The sequence below is a fragment of the Coturnix japonica genome, chromosome 3, assembly GCF_001577835.2.
Source record: "Coturnix japonica isolate 7356 chromosome 3, Coturnix japonica 2.1, whole genome shotgun sequence".
Classification (NCBI taxonomy): domain Eukaryota; kingdom Metazoa; phylum Chordata; class Aves; order Galliformes; family Phasianidae; genus Coturnix; species Coturnix japonica.
The window spans coordinates 38440942-38453377 of NC_029518.1; the positions used below are offsets into that span (position 1 = coordinate 38440942).

A 12436-nucleotide genomic window follows, 5' to 3' on the forward strand; every position below is an offset into this window, starting at 1 on the left:
ATACGTCACAAAAGTGTTTTCATCCCTGAATTATACTGATTTTTGGGTATCTTTCTGAGAAAGTAATTATTTACTGGTTATTCTTTTCTATTTATTGAAGTGATTATTGCAGTGTCTTTTATCAGATTTTCCAGTAGCATATCTGAGTGAGGTAGAAATCTATCTGAAATAGGTAGAAAATAAATGCTCAGCTTCCAAACTGAAGTGGCTGTTTGAGCAGCTGATGCGAAAGTTTCCTGACACGCTGTTGGAGAGCTGACTTGAAATCCAAGCTTCCTCTCCTTTTCCACTTTTCAAGGAGAAACAGTTTGGATAGCTATTCAAATATTTGGTTCTTTTTCCTTTCATGGTTAAAGCAAGCATATTTTGTGTTTGGACGGGTGTGTTTTCATGATTGTTTTCCAGTTGTATAATCAGTAAAGGTTGTTTTCCCACCACAGAAATGCAGCACCTGTTGTAAAATATGCATCATTGGGTGCCTATAGGGAAGGTTTTTGTAAAAATTAACCCCACTTTTTGGGCATGAACTGCTTCTATGTCACAAGAAGACCCTTACAGACTTTTTTCAATGACAGGATTTCATTGTGACCTTTCCTGCTGAATATTTCAGGGCTATCTTAGAGCCCCTGACACCAATGTGTTTGTATAGCAGTCTCTTTTGACCACCCTCAAGAAGGTTGCCCACCCCTTAGAACAGCTGGCTCCATCATATTTCAAAAGAGGTTGCAAAGCAAACTTTTTTATTTTAACAGATTTAAAACTTTTTTTTTTTTGCCTTTATTTACCTGAGGTTTTTATGTAGTTTCTCTCCAAAACTGAAACATCTTGAGTGAGAGCTCTTGACTTAGTCAAACAACAAGCCAGACGTGGAAGCGAATCCCTGTATGCTCCTCCTCTCATTCTTTATTCCCTGCTTTCTCATTAAGGTGGTGCACCGAGATTTAAAGCCAAGTAATATCCTCTACATGGATGAGTCAGGAAACCCAGACTCCATCAGGATTTGTGACTTTGGCTTTGCCAAGCAACTGAGAGCTGAGAATGGTCTTCTCATGACTCCTTGCTACACCGCCAACTTTGTCGCCCCTGAGGTAGGATCACATTTCAAAGCTGTGACTAACACATACAACATAGGAAGAAGTCCTCTGTCTCTTTCACCCTTTTCTTGTTGCATTTCAAAGAGCAGGGTAGAAACCCAACTAAAAGAACTTCAATATATTTTATTGCCATAAGTTTCCTATTCCTGTCAGTCTTTTGGGGGAAGTTGTTTTTAGTCTTAATATCTGGTAAGACCCAAATAGAAATACCCATGGATAAAATCCTTACTACACTGAAGTTGGTAGGAGCTTTGCAATGATTTAGCAGAGAAACTGAAACATCCCTCCTCCTGACCTTTTCAAGTACTGATCTCACTGTTACAGGGGATGCAGGAACTTGATAGTAAAGATAGGAAAATTATATAGATCTCAAAACCCCTCCCCCCAGAGACCTCCCTGTCTGTCCTTACTCTCATGTTGGAAACAAAGAGTGCATTTCTTTGTGGCATCAAGTCTCTGGGTTTCTTATGCCATTTCTCTTACCATAACCAGCCGAGCTGCTCATAGAGAAACAGACTGTTTTGTGCGAATAATAGCCTAGAACTGACCTGCCCTTTTCTGCTGAATTGCAATAAGCTGGGGTTCCCATCACTACCAGACCTAACAACACCTGTGTGAGGGAGGAGAGGGCTGCTTTCCTATTTTCACAGACATGAAAACAGAGACAAGCCAAATAAGTACCACATCCAGGGAGTGGTAGTTCTGCATTGCCAATGGGCTTTGCTCCTCCCTCTTTTTCTTCCCCATAACTGTCCTCCACCCAATGTTCATCTGTATGGATGCAACTGAGAAGTGAAAAATGGGATGATCTTCCCTTACATAGTCTTTCCACAATGCAACAAGATACAAGGATCACAGCCTTCCAGCATCAGAAAGAGAATTTGTTAAATGGATACTATTGCCAGGGGCAGTATTAATTCAAAGCAGAATATTTTTTTTCAGTAAAAAACATTCCACTGCCAAGACAGATTGTGTTGTTGTATTATCACTGTTTTGATGGCTTTTCATTTTAGATACTGGAATAAGCTACATGAAATTTATCAAAAAAAGGAATGAAAGATCTGAAGCACCCACAAATGTTTACTTTCCAAATAAAAAATTAGCTGTGTTTACAAGATTTAGAGGACTGACGTTTTCTCCAAGATACAATGTGATTAAAATAGGTGGAGGTGTTTTTCCTGATGGGCTGTTTTGTTCAGTGTCTGTAGTCACAGATGCTGTCAGCCCAGTGCTGTTTCAGCTTAGCCTCTTCTAGTTTCAACTGAAGGCAGGACTCACACTTCCCATTGTTTGTGATGAGCAAGACAAGTCCCACTAAAGCAGGAAATGTCTGAGATTAATTGAAATGTTACTGGAACTGACAGAGCTTACATAGAGCCCTCACTACTTTTACACTTTACTTGTGATATAATCCTGCCCTCCAGCCTGGACCTGACTTCTGCATTTTCCAAGCCCCACCGCAGCATCTGTAATATGCTGGTGACACAGACCAAGAAGGCAGGAAGTCAGATGGAATGATGACACAAAAGAATAGTGGCAGAGGGCTGACGACAAGTTTGCATACTTGCTTAATGTGGAAACATTTAATTTGTAGTTCTGATGAAAATATTGGAAAAGTTCAAAGCCCTCAGAAAGAAAGAAGCACTCTGCCACCTAGTGTGAGCAATGTCGTTTGCAGAGAGTGAACAGTGACTGAACAGCCTACTGAGCCCCTATAGTACAGCATAACCCTTGCATAAACTAAAGTAACTTCCCTCTGCAGATTTCTTCCAAATTCTGTGAACTCTTTTTTTCATTAGAAATGATAAGACTATTATCCTTCATGCCCATACACATCCCTGTTGGCGTTACAGCTGAGAAAAGCCTGTATTTATAGCGCTATTAATCTAAGAATTCAAAATGTATAGAAATAGGATTTAGAGAAGCGTCTGAGCCATATTTTTTCAATGTGGCCAAAGTTCTCCCAGCACATACCTGACAGATGGCTGCTTTACCGCTCATCATTTGTAAAATCTGTCAAGGCAACATTTTCTGAAACTGTTTTCTTCCAGCAACTGTTTTCTGTGATAAACTTCAAATAGCTGACATTACTACTGGATAATAACCAGGTCTGAGAAAGACTTGCTGAATTTGTACCTTTGTTTTTCATGCCTTTTGGAAAATAATAATAATGATGCATCTGATCCACCAGAAGGGGAACTAAACTCTTCTTGTGTGTCAGAACTGAGGTTAAGTAAACGGAATGGTAGTTCGCCTTTATGAACAAGTAGAAGATCTGAAGGTGGCTCATGAGTCTTTGTGAGCCAAAGAGAAACACAGCTCTTCCCCTCATCTCAGCAGGGCACATCAGTCATTGACTTTACTTTCACTTGGACCCGCAGGGACTCAAGCATGTTTCTTCTGGTATGCATTTGCATAAAATAAATCCATATTACATCTTTGCTGGTCCAACTGTCCATCCTGTACCAGTCCTGAACCATCTCAAATCTCTTCAGAATACTATGATATTTGCTTTCTCAATGTGGAAAACTTTTCATGCATTACTTGTTAATTCCCATACAAATGCTGCCGCTTTACTTAAACCAGAAGAAGATAAGCCTTTTAGCTTTCTTTGCAGTTGTAATGCATCTGTATGAGTATGACATAAAATATGAGTTAGTGAGCATCCAGTTGCTGTATCAGATCCAAAAAAAACTTGGACATGCTTACCACTGTCAGTCAGCCCCATGTTTGATTCTTCCACAGTGAAGTTGGTGACCTCTCTGATTGGAGGGCACATTTAAGAGCATTAAGAGCTTTCTTCAGTAAATGTTTAAAACACTGAAAAAAGTAGAGAGGGTTGCCCTGTTTTAATGGTGAAGGCCAATAAACCACCTCCTGCTTAATCCCTGCAGAGATGGGCCTGCAAACTGACCAACCAATCTTGGCCTGAGCCCCTCTGTGCCCCACACCATTACCAACAGCTGGCTCCTGAGCAGATACATCTTCAAGGCAGGTGTGAGGGCAAGTCCTGGAAATGCTGCCTGACACAACCTCTGATCAGTGCTTTTTGCAACACAGAAACAAAAATTCAGGAATCAGATTAACTTGTATTTTTTCACCCATCTTTTCTTCACGTAGGTCCTTAAGCGCCAAGGTTACGATGCAGCCTGTGACATCTGGAGCTTGGGGATCCTGTTGTACACCATGCTGGCAGGGTAAGATGACAGGTTTTCCTCCAGTGGGTATATTTCAGCAGTGATTAAGCCAGAAAGGAGTCTAAGATAGAGACAGCCAACTGCCTGACCTATTCTGGGAGATGTGCTCAGTTGTAAGAGGCAAGAAAACAAATGTCAAGACTTAGAATTAGAACAGCTTTTTTCCAAAACATATGAATATCCTCGACACTTACAAGCCACTTAGGTTTTTAATAGCCTGGGCCCATAAATGTTCACTGAGATTTTGAGTCCTAAAACGTTCACTGAACACTGAAGTAGCATGAAAGTGTTACACTGGGACAGCAATGTTGGAGTGTATTCCAGATCATGTCCACCTTACCCATAAGAGGAGATTTATTTGTTTCTATTAATACATGTATTCTCTTTAGCTTCATTCTTCTCTTATGATTGTTGTTATTGAGGTATCTGAGCAATTTAAAAGGCTAAAAAAAAGCCATAATAAAACATAATTTTCAGATGCTATTAAAAATATATATATACTGCAGAAGAGGCAAAGTAAACAGACCAGCAAGGACAGGAACAGGCAGCAGAAGCTTCTTGGGGGATATTTGGATTAGGAAACCTACCAGTGGGTTGGCTAAATATTGATGCAAAAAGACTGAGAGAAAGAGTGAAGTAAGTAAGTAAGTAAGCAGAGTGGGATAAGAATAAGGTGTGCTGGAGGGAATGGGAAACACCTTGTGCAAATCCAAGGTGGATTTATTAGGCCCCTGAACTTCATTTCTCTTGCTGGATGCAGGCTATTATGTGAGCGTATTTATCCTATTTGTTGGTGCAGCTTGGAACTTTGCAGTGACCACTCACAGCTCTTTAGTCTATGTCATGATCATTCAGCCATGGCAAGAAAGTTGTATTCCTAAGTTCATGCAGAAACCAAACAGGTCCTGTCATTATGTTATTTGGGTCATTTTCCTTGTGAAGTACAGAAGAGGTGCCAGGAGTTCCTGCCCTATTTCGCTCCTGAGTACAGGTGTGCTCAACATTAGCTGAAATATAATGGGGCATTCTGGAACAGCCTCCAGTCTGATCTGGTACCTGGAAAAAAAAGTTTCTATTTGGCTAAAAACATGGGTTTGCACTGATACACAACCAGAATTAGTAAATAAAATCAACACAATACCCACAGTCCCAGTAGTTAGCTGAATATATTGTTGTGGTTTAACCCAGCTCAGCAACAACCAAACTATCAGTGTGCTAGTAATGCTGTCTCAGCTAAAAACAGGACAATACATTCAAAATGTTTTGTTTTAAAATATATCCAAAAGGAGGTTGGCGGCCCTGCATGTGGCAGGAGGGTTGGAGCTTGATGATCCTTGAGGTCCCTTCCAACCCAAACCATTCTATGATTCTAAATGTATTTGAATCTGAAATGCAAATTACACAGTTGAGGTGCCACCACTGTATCGTGGATGCTTTTATTCTTCCTTACCAGAGGAAAGCAGTAGGAGCTATTATATGAACCTATGATGTTATTCTCCTCCCAGAGTTGCTATAAGCAGAGAGTGCTGAGATATGAAGGGCTGGAGCACAGGTCTAGAATACTATTAACACCAGGAATGGCCAACTTTGGAGTGTCAGCCATTCCTGAACTCTCAGCGTATCCCTTTGGTGGGAATGGAATAACAGCCTGTATCTTTCTGGGCTGAACTGTGAAATATGAAGCACTGGTGGAAATGAGAAAATACTGCTTAAGAAATTGAATGTGCTTTTACAAAACAAGGAGATAGGAAGCTGTGGCCAAATCCAAGTATCTGTTTAACAGCAGAACCAAACTGGTGGGTATCCAGGACAGCAAAAACAGACAGAAGGGAATGGCATACAAATCCCAGACACCCCCCTTCTTCTAAAAGTAGACAGCTGTTTGAGATCGCTGAGTAAAATTTGGCCTGGTATATTTTAGTCAGTTGCGAAATCTGATCACTTGTCAGTCTGTGAAGAAAAAATATCTGGGCCCTGTACATGTGGCACTGATTTTGTAAAGCTGAGTATACATTACTACTGATTTCTGACTGGCTAGATCAGGAAGTTTTTAAAGCACCTATTGCATAAAATCTGTTTTGTCCAGCAAACTTGCATGTTATGATTAACAAAGGACTGAAGAATAGATTACAACCATTTTTTTTTCTTTTTCCTTTTTTGTTTCAGAAATGATTTTATATTTTTTTGCTTCATTATTTTTACCTCTCATTCCCATTATGAAGGAAGAAAATCCCTGTTGAAATCTACGGCTTTTATCACTAGATCCTAGAAATCCAATACCTGCAAATAAAACTTTTCCTTTTATTTCTAATAGGTTCACTCCTTTTGCAAATGGGCCAGATGACACCCCAGAGGAGATTCTGGCCAGGATTGGCAGTGGCAAATATGCTCTTACTGGAGGAAACTGGGATTCAGTATCAGATACTGCAAAGGTCAGTGGACGCTTCCTGAGATTCTTTTCCTATCCTCTTAAATGGGTTGGCAGTCTGCAGTAATAACCAACTTAGAGAGAGTCAGAAGGGTTATTTCTCAGTGCCCTGTTTATGTTCATACCACTCTGCACAAAATAGTATTTGGACTGTTAGTAGTTATTTTAATTAAACTAAGGCATAACATAGCACTTTCAATTAGGAATGCTCTCAAATTAGCACGCAGCTCTTCTGTTGTGCAACTGAACTTTGGAGAGAAGCCCAGGGTAGTCAATGACATGAAGTCATGGTCTATATGTGAGCCACCTTTTTGGTCCTCAAAGCTAAGCATGAGCAGGCAGTTTATAAACAGGCATTTTTAACTCCTGTACTGTCTGTAGTTGAGGCCACACATCTATCACAAAGCCTGGAAACCCCAGGAGCTGGAATTAAAACTGGTGCTGAGACACACAAATCTATGGACTGGTCTGTGAGATAGCTGAATGGGTAGGAAAGCTATTGAGCTTCCAATTGTCTGGCATTAATTAGAAACTTTGACACAGTTTATGCATTCCTCCAGGAGATTTCAGGTTTACCAGCTGGCATTATCAAATGGGAAAACAATCACATATTCAATCACAAAACTGCAGTTAATCCTAGTGACTTGCTTGCCTCCAGATGGCATCCTCTCTAGGCAGAGTTTATCACCTTTACGTAGTCACTGTAATTATTAACACTCAGTAAACTGAATACCTGCCACATTATCTTTCAGCTGTATTATCATTTCAGAATTGGATGTTACACCTGAACTTTTCAGACATGAGACTTTTTATTTAAAAAATATAAAGCATTTCTAAAATGCAGCCCCCTCTCATTTGTACAGGCTGGTGATAACTGTGTCATTGGGAAGATCTTATTAAACCCTGCGCTGCTATTAATTACTTCTTCCCTTCTACTGTTTTCTTCCTTTTGAACTTAGGATATTGTGTCTAAGATGCTTCACGTAGACCCTCATCAGCGTCTCACAGCAGTTCAAGTGTTGAGACATCCATGGATAGTGAACAGGGAGTATCTATCTCAAAATCAACTCAGCAGACAGGATGTTCACCTGGTGAAGGTATGTCCTACTCTCCTGAATATCCCTATCTGGCAGAAAGATATGGGATTTTTGTAGATATTCTGAAAAGGGAGAGAGGAATTGGGAAAATAGTTTGCCACAGAAGTGAAATTTAATATGGTGCTGCACTAAAAGTAAAGCTTTTGGACTCATCATCTGCTTGATATTGTCAGCTTTCAGCTGCATTAAATCAACAGGTGGGCTCTGTGTATGTACTGCTGCTGCCCACTGCTTTGGATCAGACTCCAGCAGACACTTATCATTTAATGGAAATGGGGCCTGCACCCAGGGGACTGGACTGGGCAAGGGAGGGAAGAAGCATCAAAGAAATGAATTTTATCTCAGTGTTTTCTCGTTTTCTGTTGTACAGGGTGCAATGGCAGCCACTTACTTTGCTTTAAACCGAACACCTCAGGCACCAAGGCTGGAGCCTGTATTGTCCTCCAATCTGGCTCAGCGGAGGGGCATGAAAAGACTTACCTCAACCAGATTGTAGCAGTACCCCCACAAGGCCTCTTTGGAAACCCACTGTTTATTATTTGAGAGATTCATCTTTACTTGGTTAGTAGAACTTTTTGGACAACTTGCACATGAAATCGCCGGAACTAGCGGAAGTACAGCATAAGGCAAAGTCTGCCTTTCCTCCATCATTTCTTTTACATTCCAGCCAGGATCCTGAGTTTAACAACTTCACAAAGATGTGCCAATTTTGCTGGTAGCTCTGTTTCCTTACTGAGATAAAGCCAAATAAAGTAGAGATGCTCCATCCCTCCCTAGAAGAGTCTTTAAGATGTTCTTCAGGAACATAGTTTTCACTTTTTTTTTCCTCAAGAAAAGCACGTTTTGTAATGAAGATGCAGTCGGGTTTGAATGTTCTCAGCAGTTCTCACAAGCATCACGATGAAGTGCTTGGCTGGTCGCCTGCTGGTCTCCACTCACCCCAGGAGGACTGAAGGCTGCAGAGACACATGGATGAGACCTTACTGGAAATAAATGCTATACAGCATGAAGGAGAACACGCTGTCTCTGATGGAAACACCTTCTGATTTTGAGAAATCTTTTGCACTTTGCCCCTGTTTTGTCTGGAACAAAGTCAGCAGCACTCAAGGAGGAGTGTATCCCATGAGCTTGACTTTGGTGGAGGTCAGGTCCTTTGAGAGCAGAAAGTCTCTGAGAAACACAGGCCTCCAAGGGGACTATCGGGTCCCATGGGACTGTGGGAAAGCATTTGTCTGAAGTAGTGGGGTAGGAGCCTATGGATGAGAGGTGACAAAGGTGTCTGGTCTCAGCTAACAAGGAGGCTGGCTGCAGGCAAGGCCACCACTGCTCCCTGCTGGGGAGTGCTTGTTTCTGAAGGATCCAGCCAACTGTCACAAGCTTTAATGCTAATAAATCAGGAGGAGAAACAGGATGATGCTGTGCTTTTATATTTATATAAATATATATACATGTATATTTATATATATATATATATAGATCTGCACCCTAATGCCTGGATTTTTCAGGTTCAGGGAAATAAAACCTGGTTGAGAAGGTCTCAACAAAGTGGACCTTTTTTCTCATTCCCTGAGCTACTTTTTTATTGTTTTTCTTACCCGCTGTGGCATATGGTGATCACGAGCTGCCCAGGATTCTTCTTTATAGTGCTTTTGTTTTGTTTTCTGAGTGAATTTTGTCACTTCAGATGCTTTGTGGGAGAAGCTAATGTGCTATATTGGCTTTTTGTCTATTTTGAAAGGAGAAAAAAAGAAAAACGTAAACATGGAGCTTTGTATGCTAGAGGTGACAATTGTCTGGCTGGGTAGTGGTGCGCTATGGTGCCATGTGAAATTACCAGGTCATGGCATCAATGTCCAATGGGATGAGAAGTTGCATTTGCTATAGCAATATGCTTCCTAAAACTGTGTTCCAGTGTTAACAGAACTTTGTTTGTTTGCATTAGTCTATTTTTGAACTTAAATTTATTCTTAATAATTTAAACCAATATTTAATGTCCAGGTTTATGTGCTGTGCACACAGGAATGCTGCAAAGCAGCTCTTCTTGAAGGCCTTCTCTTTTCTAGAATAAACAATGCTGTGAAAATTCACACAGAGAACGAATTGGCTTGAATTGCTGTGTGGGAACATGCACACGTGTGGCTATGTTTATTTACAAAGCAGCAGGGAATAATGTGCTTAATTCTCTACTCTAGCTAATCTATGCTCAATGTCAGCTATTTGCTGCTTTTACACTTCTTCTCTCATTAGAAGTTAATTAAATCTCATACATTTCTGCTGTCAGAGTGCTGGGAGAAGTCCTGACTGATGCAGAGACGTTTTGGTCCACTCCCTGGATGTGACTTCTGTCTGCAGGAAGGCAAGGTGGCACAGGGATGCTGAGGGCACCTGGAGGGAGGGCTGGACTTTCTGGTGTCCCGGTTGATTTGAATTGTTTCCACAAAATGTCGTTTTAAGGTGTCATCATTGTGCATGGGTAGAAAAAGTGCTGTAAATGCTAGGTGCAGTTTTTGTCTCCACTCGAAATTTCCTGGCATCTTTCATTGATTCAATTTGATTTCTCTTCAGAGTCATTGGAAACAGTCTGATCCCTTCTTGATGTACTCAGTCTTAATTTTTTCGAGCTTTTTTCCTCCATCTGATTGTGTTGTAGGCCAAGCTTACAGGTTGCTGCTCTTCCAGGATTGTTTGAATCTCTTCCTGGTTGAGCTCTTTCTAGCCCACCAGCTATCACCCTATTAACCATACAAGGTTGGGGCCATGTACAGAATGCTACATGTTGATGCTCATTAATTATTTTCATTTATAAGCCTATCAATTACATATAATGATATTTGATTATCAGGATTTTCTTGCCATTGTGTCCAGATGTGTGTGTAAATACACAAAGAGGTGCAGTCCCAGTGAGAATGTCAGTATAGTCAGTGTTTGATGCAATGCTGAGGAGCTGTGTTTGTGACATTCTTAGCAATCTGATGCTGAATACGGGAGTGGTTGCCCTAGGTGTGGATAGGCACATGCTCAGCAAGCAGCTGTGCCTAGGGGAGAGATTGTGTGGGGTATGCACCCCATCCTGGCTGTGCAGCCCTCTGCACTCTTACACAGATTGCATGCACATATTTATGCCACCAGTGATGTTCTCATAATAGTGTTCTGACCTGTTTTGGTCAAAGTGAACCACGTTTATCCACTTCCACAAATGGTCTGGCTGATGCAGTCATTTGGACTGAAACACAGCATATGTTTAGCTCCTAAAAGTTGCTTTGAATTAGGGAAAAAAAACAGAATCACCAAGGTTGGAAAAAACCTACAAGATCATCTAGTCCAACCATCCATCATCTTGCAGGTTATTAGTCCACACCATGAACTAGTGCCTTAGGCTGTTAGAAATAACATATTTCGATTTCTGAACTATCAAAGTGAGCAAAGCAATGGCAGTCCAAGGCATGCTCAAGCGCCTCTGTGACACAAAATCAGAGCTGTCCTTCAGCACAGCAGAGCAGGCTGCCCAGTGGCAGAAGGCATCTCTTGAGTGCCTAAAGGGCTTGTTATACCACTGCTCTGCAGCTTCAGCCAGCATGTGCCAGTGCTGATGCTAAAAGAGGGAGCCACCTGCTTTCTCTCTACCTTAGTTGCTCCTCCCTTATCCAGGTCATCACAGGGCAAAGCGAATGTTTGGCATATGAGCAGGCAGGGGATGGCAGAAAGGCATCAAGGCACCAGCTCTGCTGTGACATGTATTAGCATGGGGCAGTAGGGCCTTCCACTGAGGTGAGTTCAGGCAATGGGCTTTGTAGACAAGAAGCTTACCCACACCAGGTTGTGCATGCAGAGCTGGGAGCCAAATCCTGGCTTCAAGGAGTGTGCCACAAGTTTGTGTAAAATGCCAGGTGTTTGCTTTCAGATGATGTGCTGTGGGGAAATGGTGCTGGCTGTGTGTGTTTTTGCCACTGTGGAGATTATAAAGAAGAAATCCTGAGGTTTGTTGTGAAATCATCAGTTTTCATAGAGGAAATTCTTGATTTTATAGAGCAATCCCTGGCAGGAAGAAGGCAGACAAACATGGAAGGCAAAGCAGATTACTGTAGCAGAAAAGAGGTATCTAAGTTTCCATACAAAAATGGTTTTCATTCAGGTCTGTTGAAGCTGTATCTATGGAACTTTCTAGCAAAATATGCCAAAGCAAACAATCAGAAGCAAAATTCCCTTGGAGAACATCTGTGGACTGTTCCTTTAAGCAACAGCCAAGGGAGATCCTGACATCTAAATCCTAAAAGATGCACAACTAGGCCAACAAGCTTAGATATCCTTCAGACTAAAATAAAAAGTCTTAAAGTAATGCTGATGTTTTAGTACAGTTTGTAACAAAGAAAAATGTGCAAGCCCGTTCCCATCTGTCCATTGGAAGCACACATCCAAACTGCGTAGAAGTATGTGCTCCCTGCAAAACACAGACCATGATTTAGCACTTTGTTTACAGGCTCCACGTTGATGTTTACAGTGATTTCTGAGGCTTGTGCTTTTTATGTTTTCTGTATGAGAAGGGCAGCTGGTGTACAGGTATTTATTATGTTTACTGGCATTTCCGAATAGATTTTTTTTATAGTACATGGTTTTATGAAG

The 12436-nt window shown here is 41.2% G+C and overlaps 1 protein-coding gene across 4 annotated transcripts in view; it reads left to right on the forward strand.

Annotated features, from left to right (window-relative positions):
- The window catches only part of RPS6KA2 (ribosomal protein S6 kinase A2), a 242195-nt gene extending 229774 nt beyond the window's left edge, over positions 1-12421 (forward strand). For all 4 annotated transcript variants that reach the window (XM_032443593.1, XM_015858006.2, XM_015858005.2 and 1 more), the window contains 5 exons: positions 927-1088; positions 4215-4291; positions 6606-6723; positions 7679-7816; positions 8187-12421. In XM_032443593.1, coding sequence (XP_032299484.1) covers positions 927-1088; positions 4215-4291; positions 6606-6723; positions 7679-7816; positions 8187-8312 — 621 coding nt within the window. In that variant the 3' untranslated portion in view covers positions 8313-12421. The remainder of the gene's footprint in view (positions 1-926; positions 1089-4214; positions 4292-6605; positions 6724-7678; positions 7817-8186) is intronic.
- Positions 12422-12436: the final 15 nt, after the last annotated feature.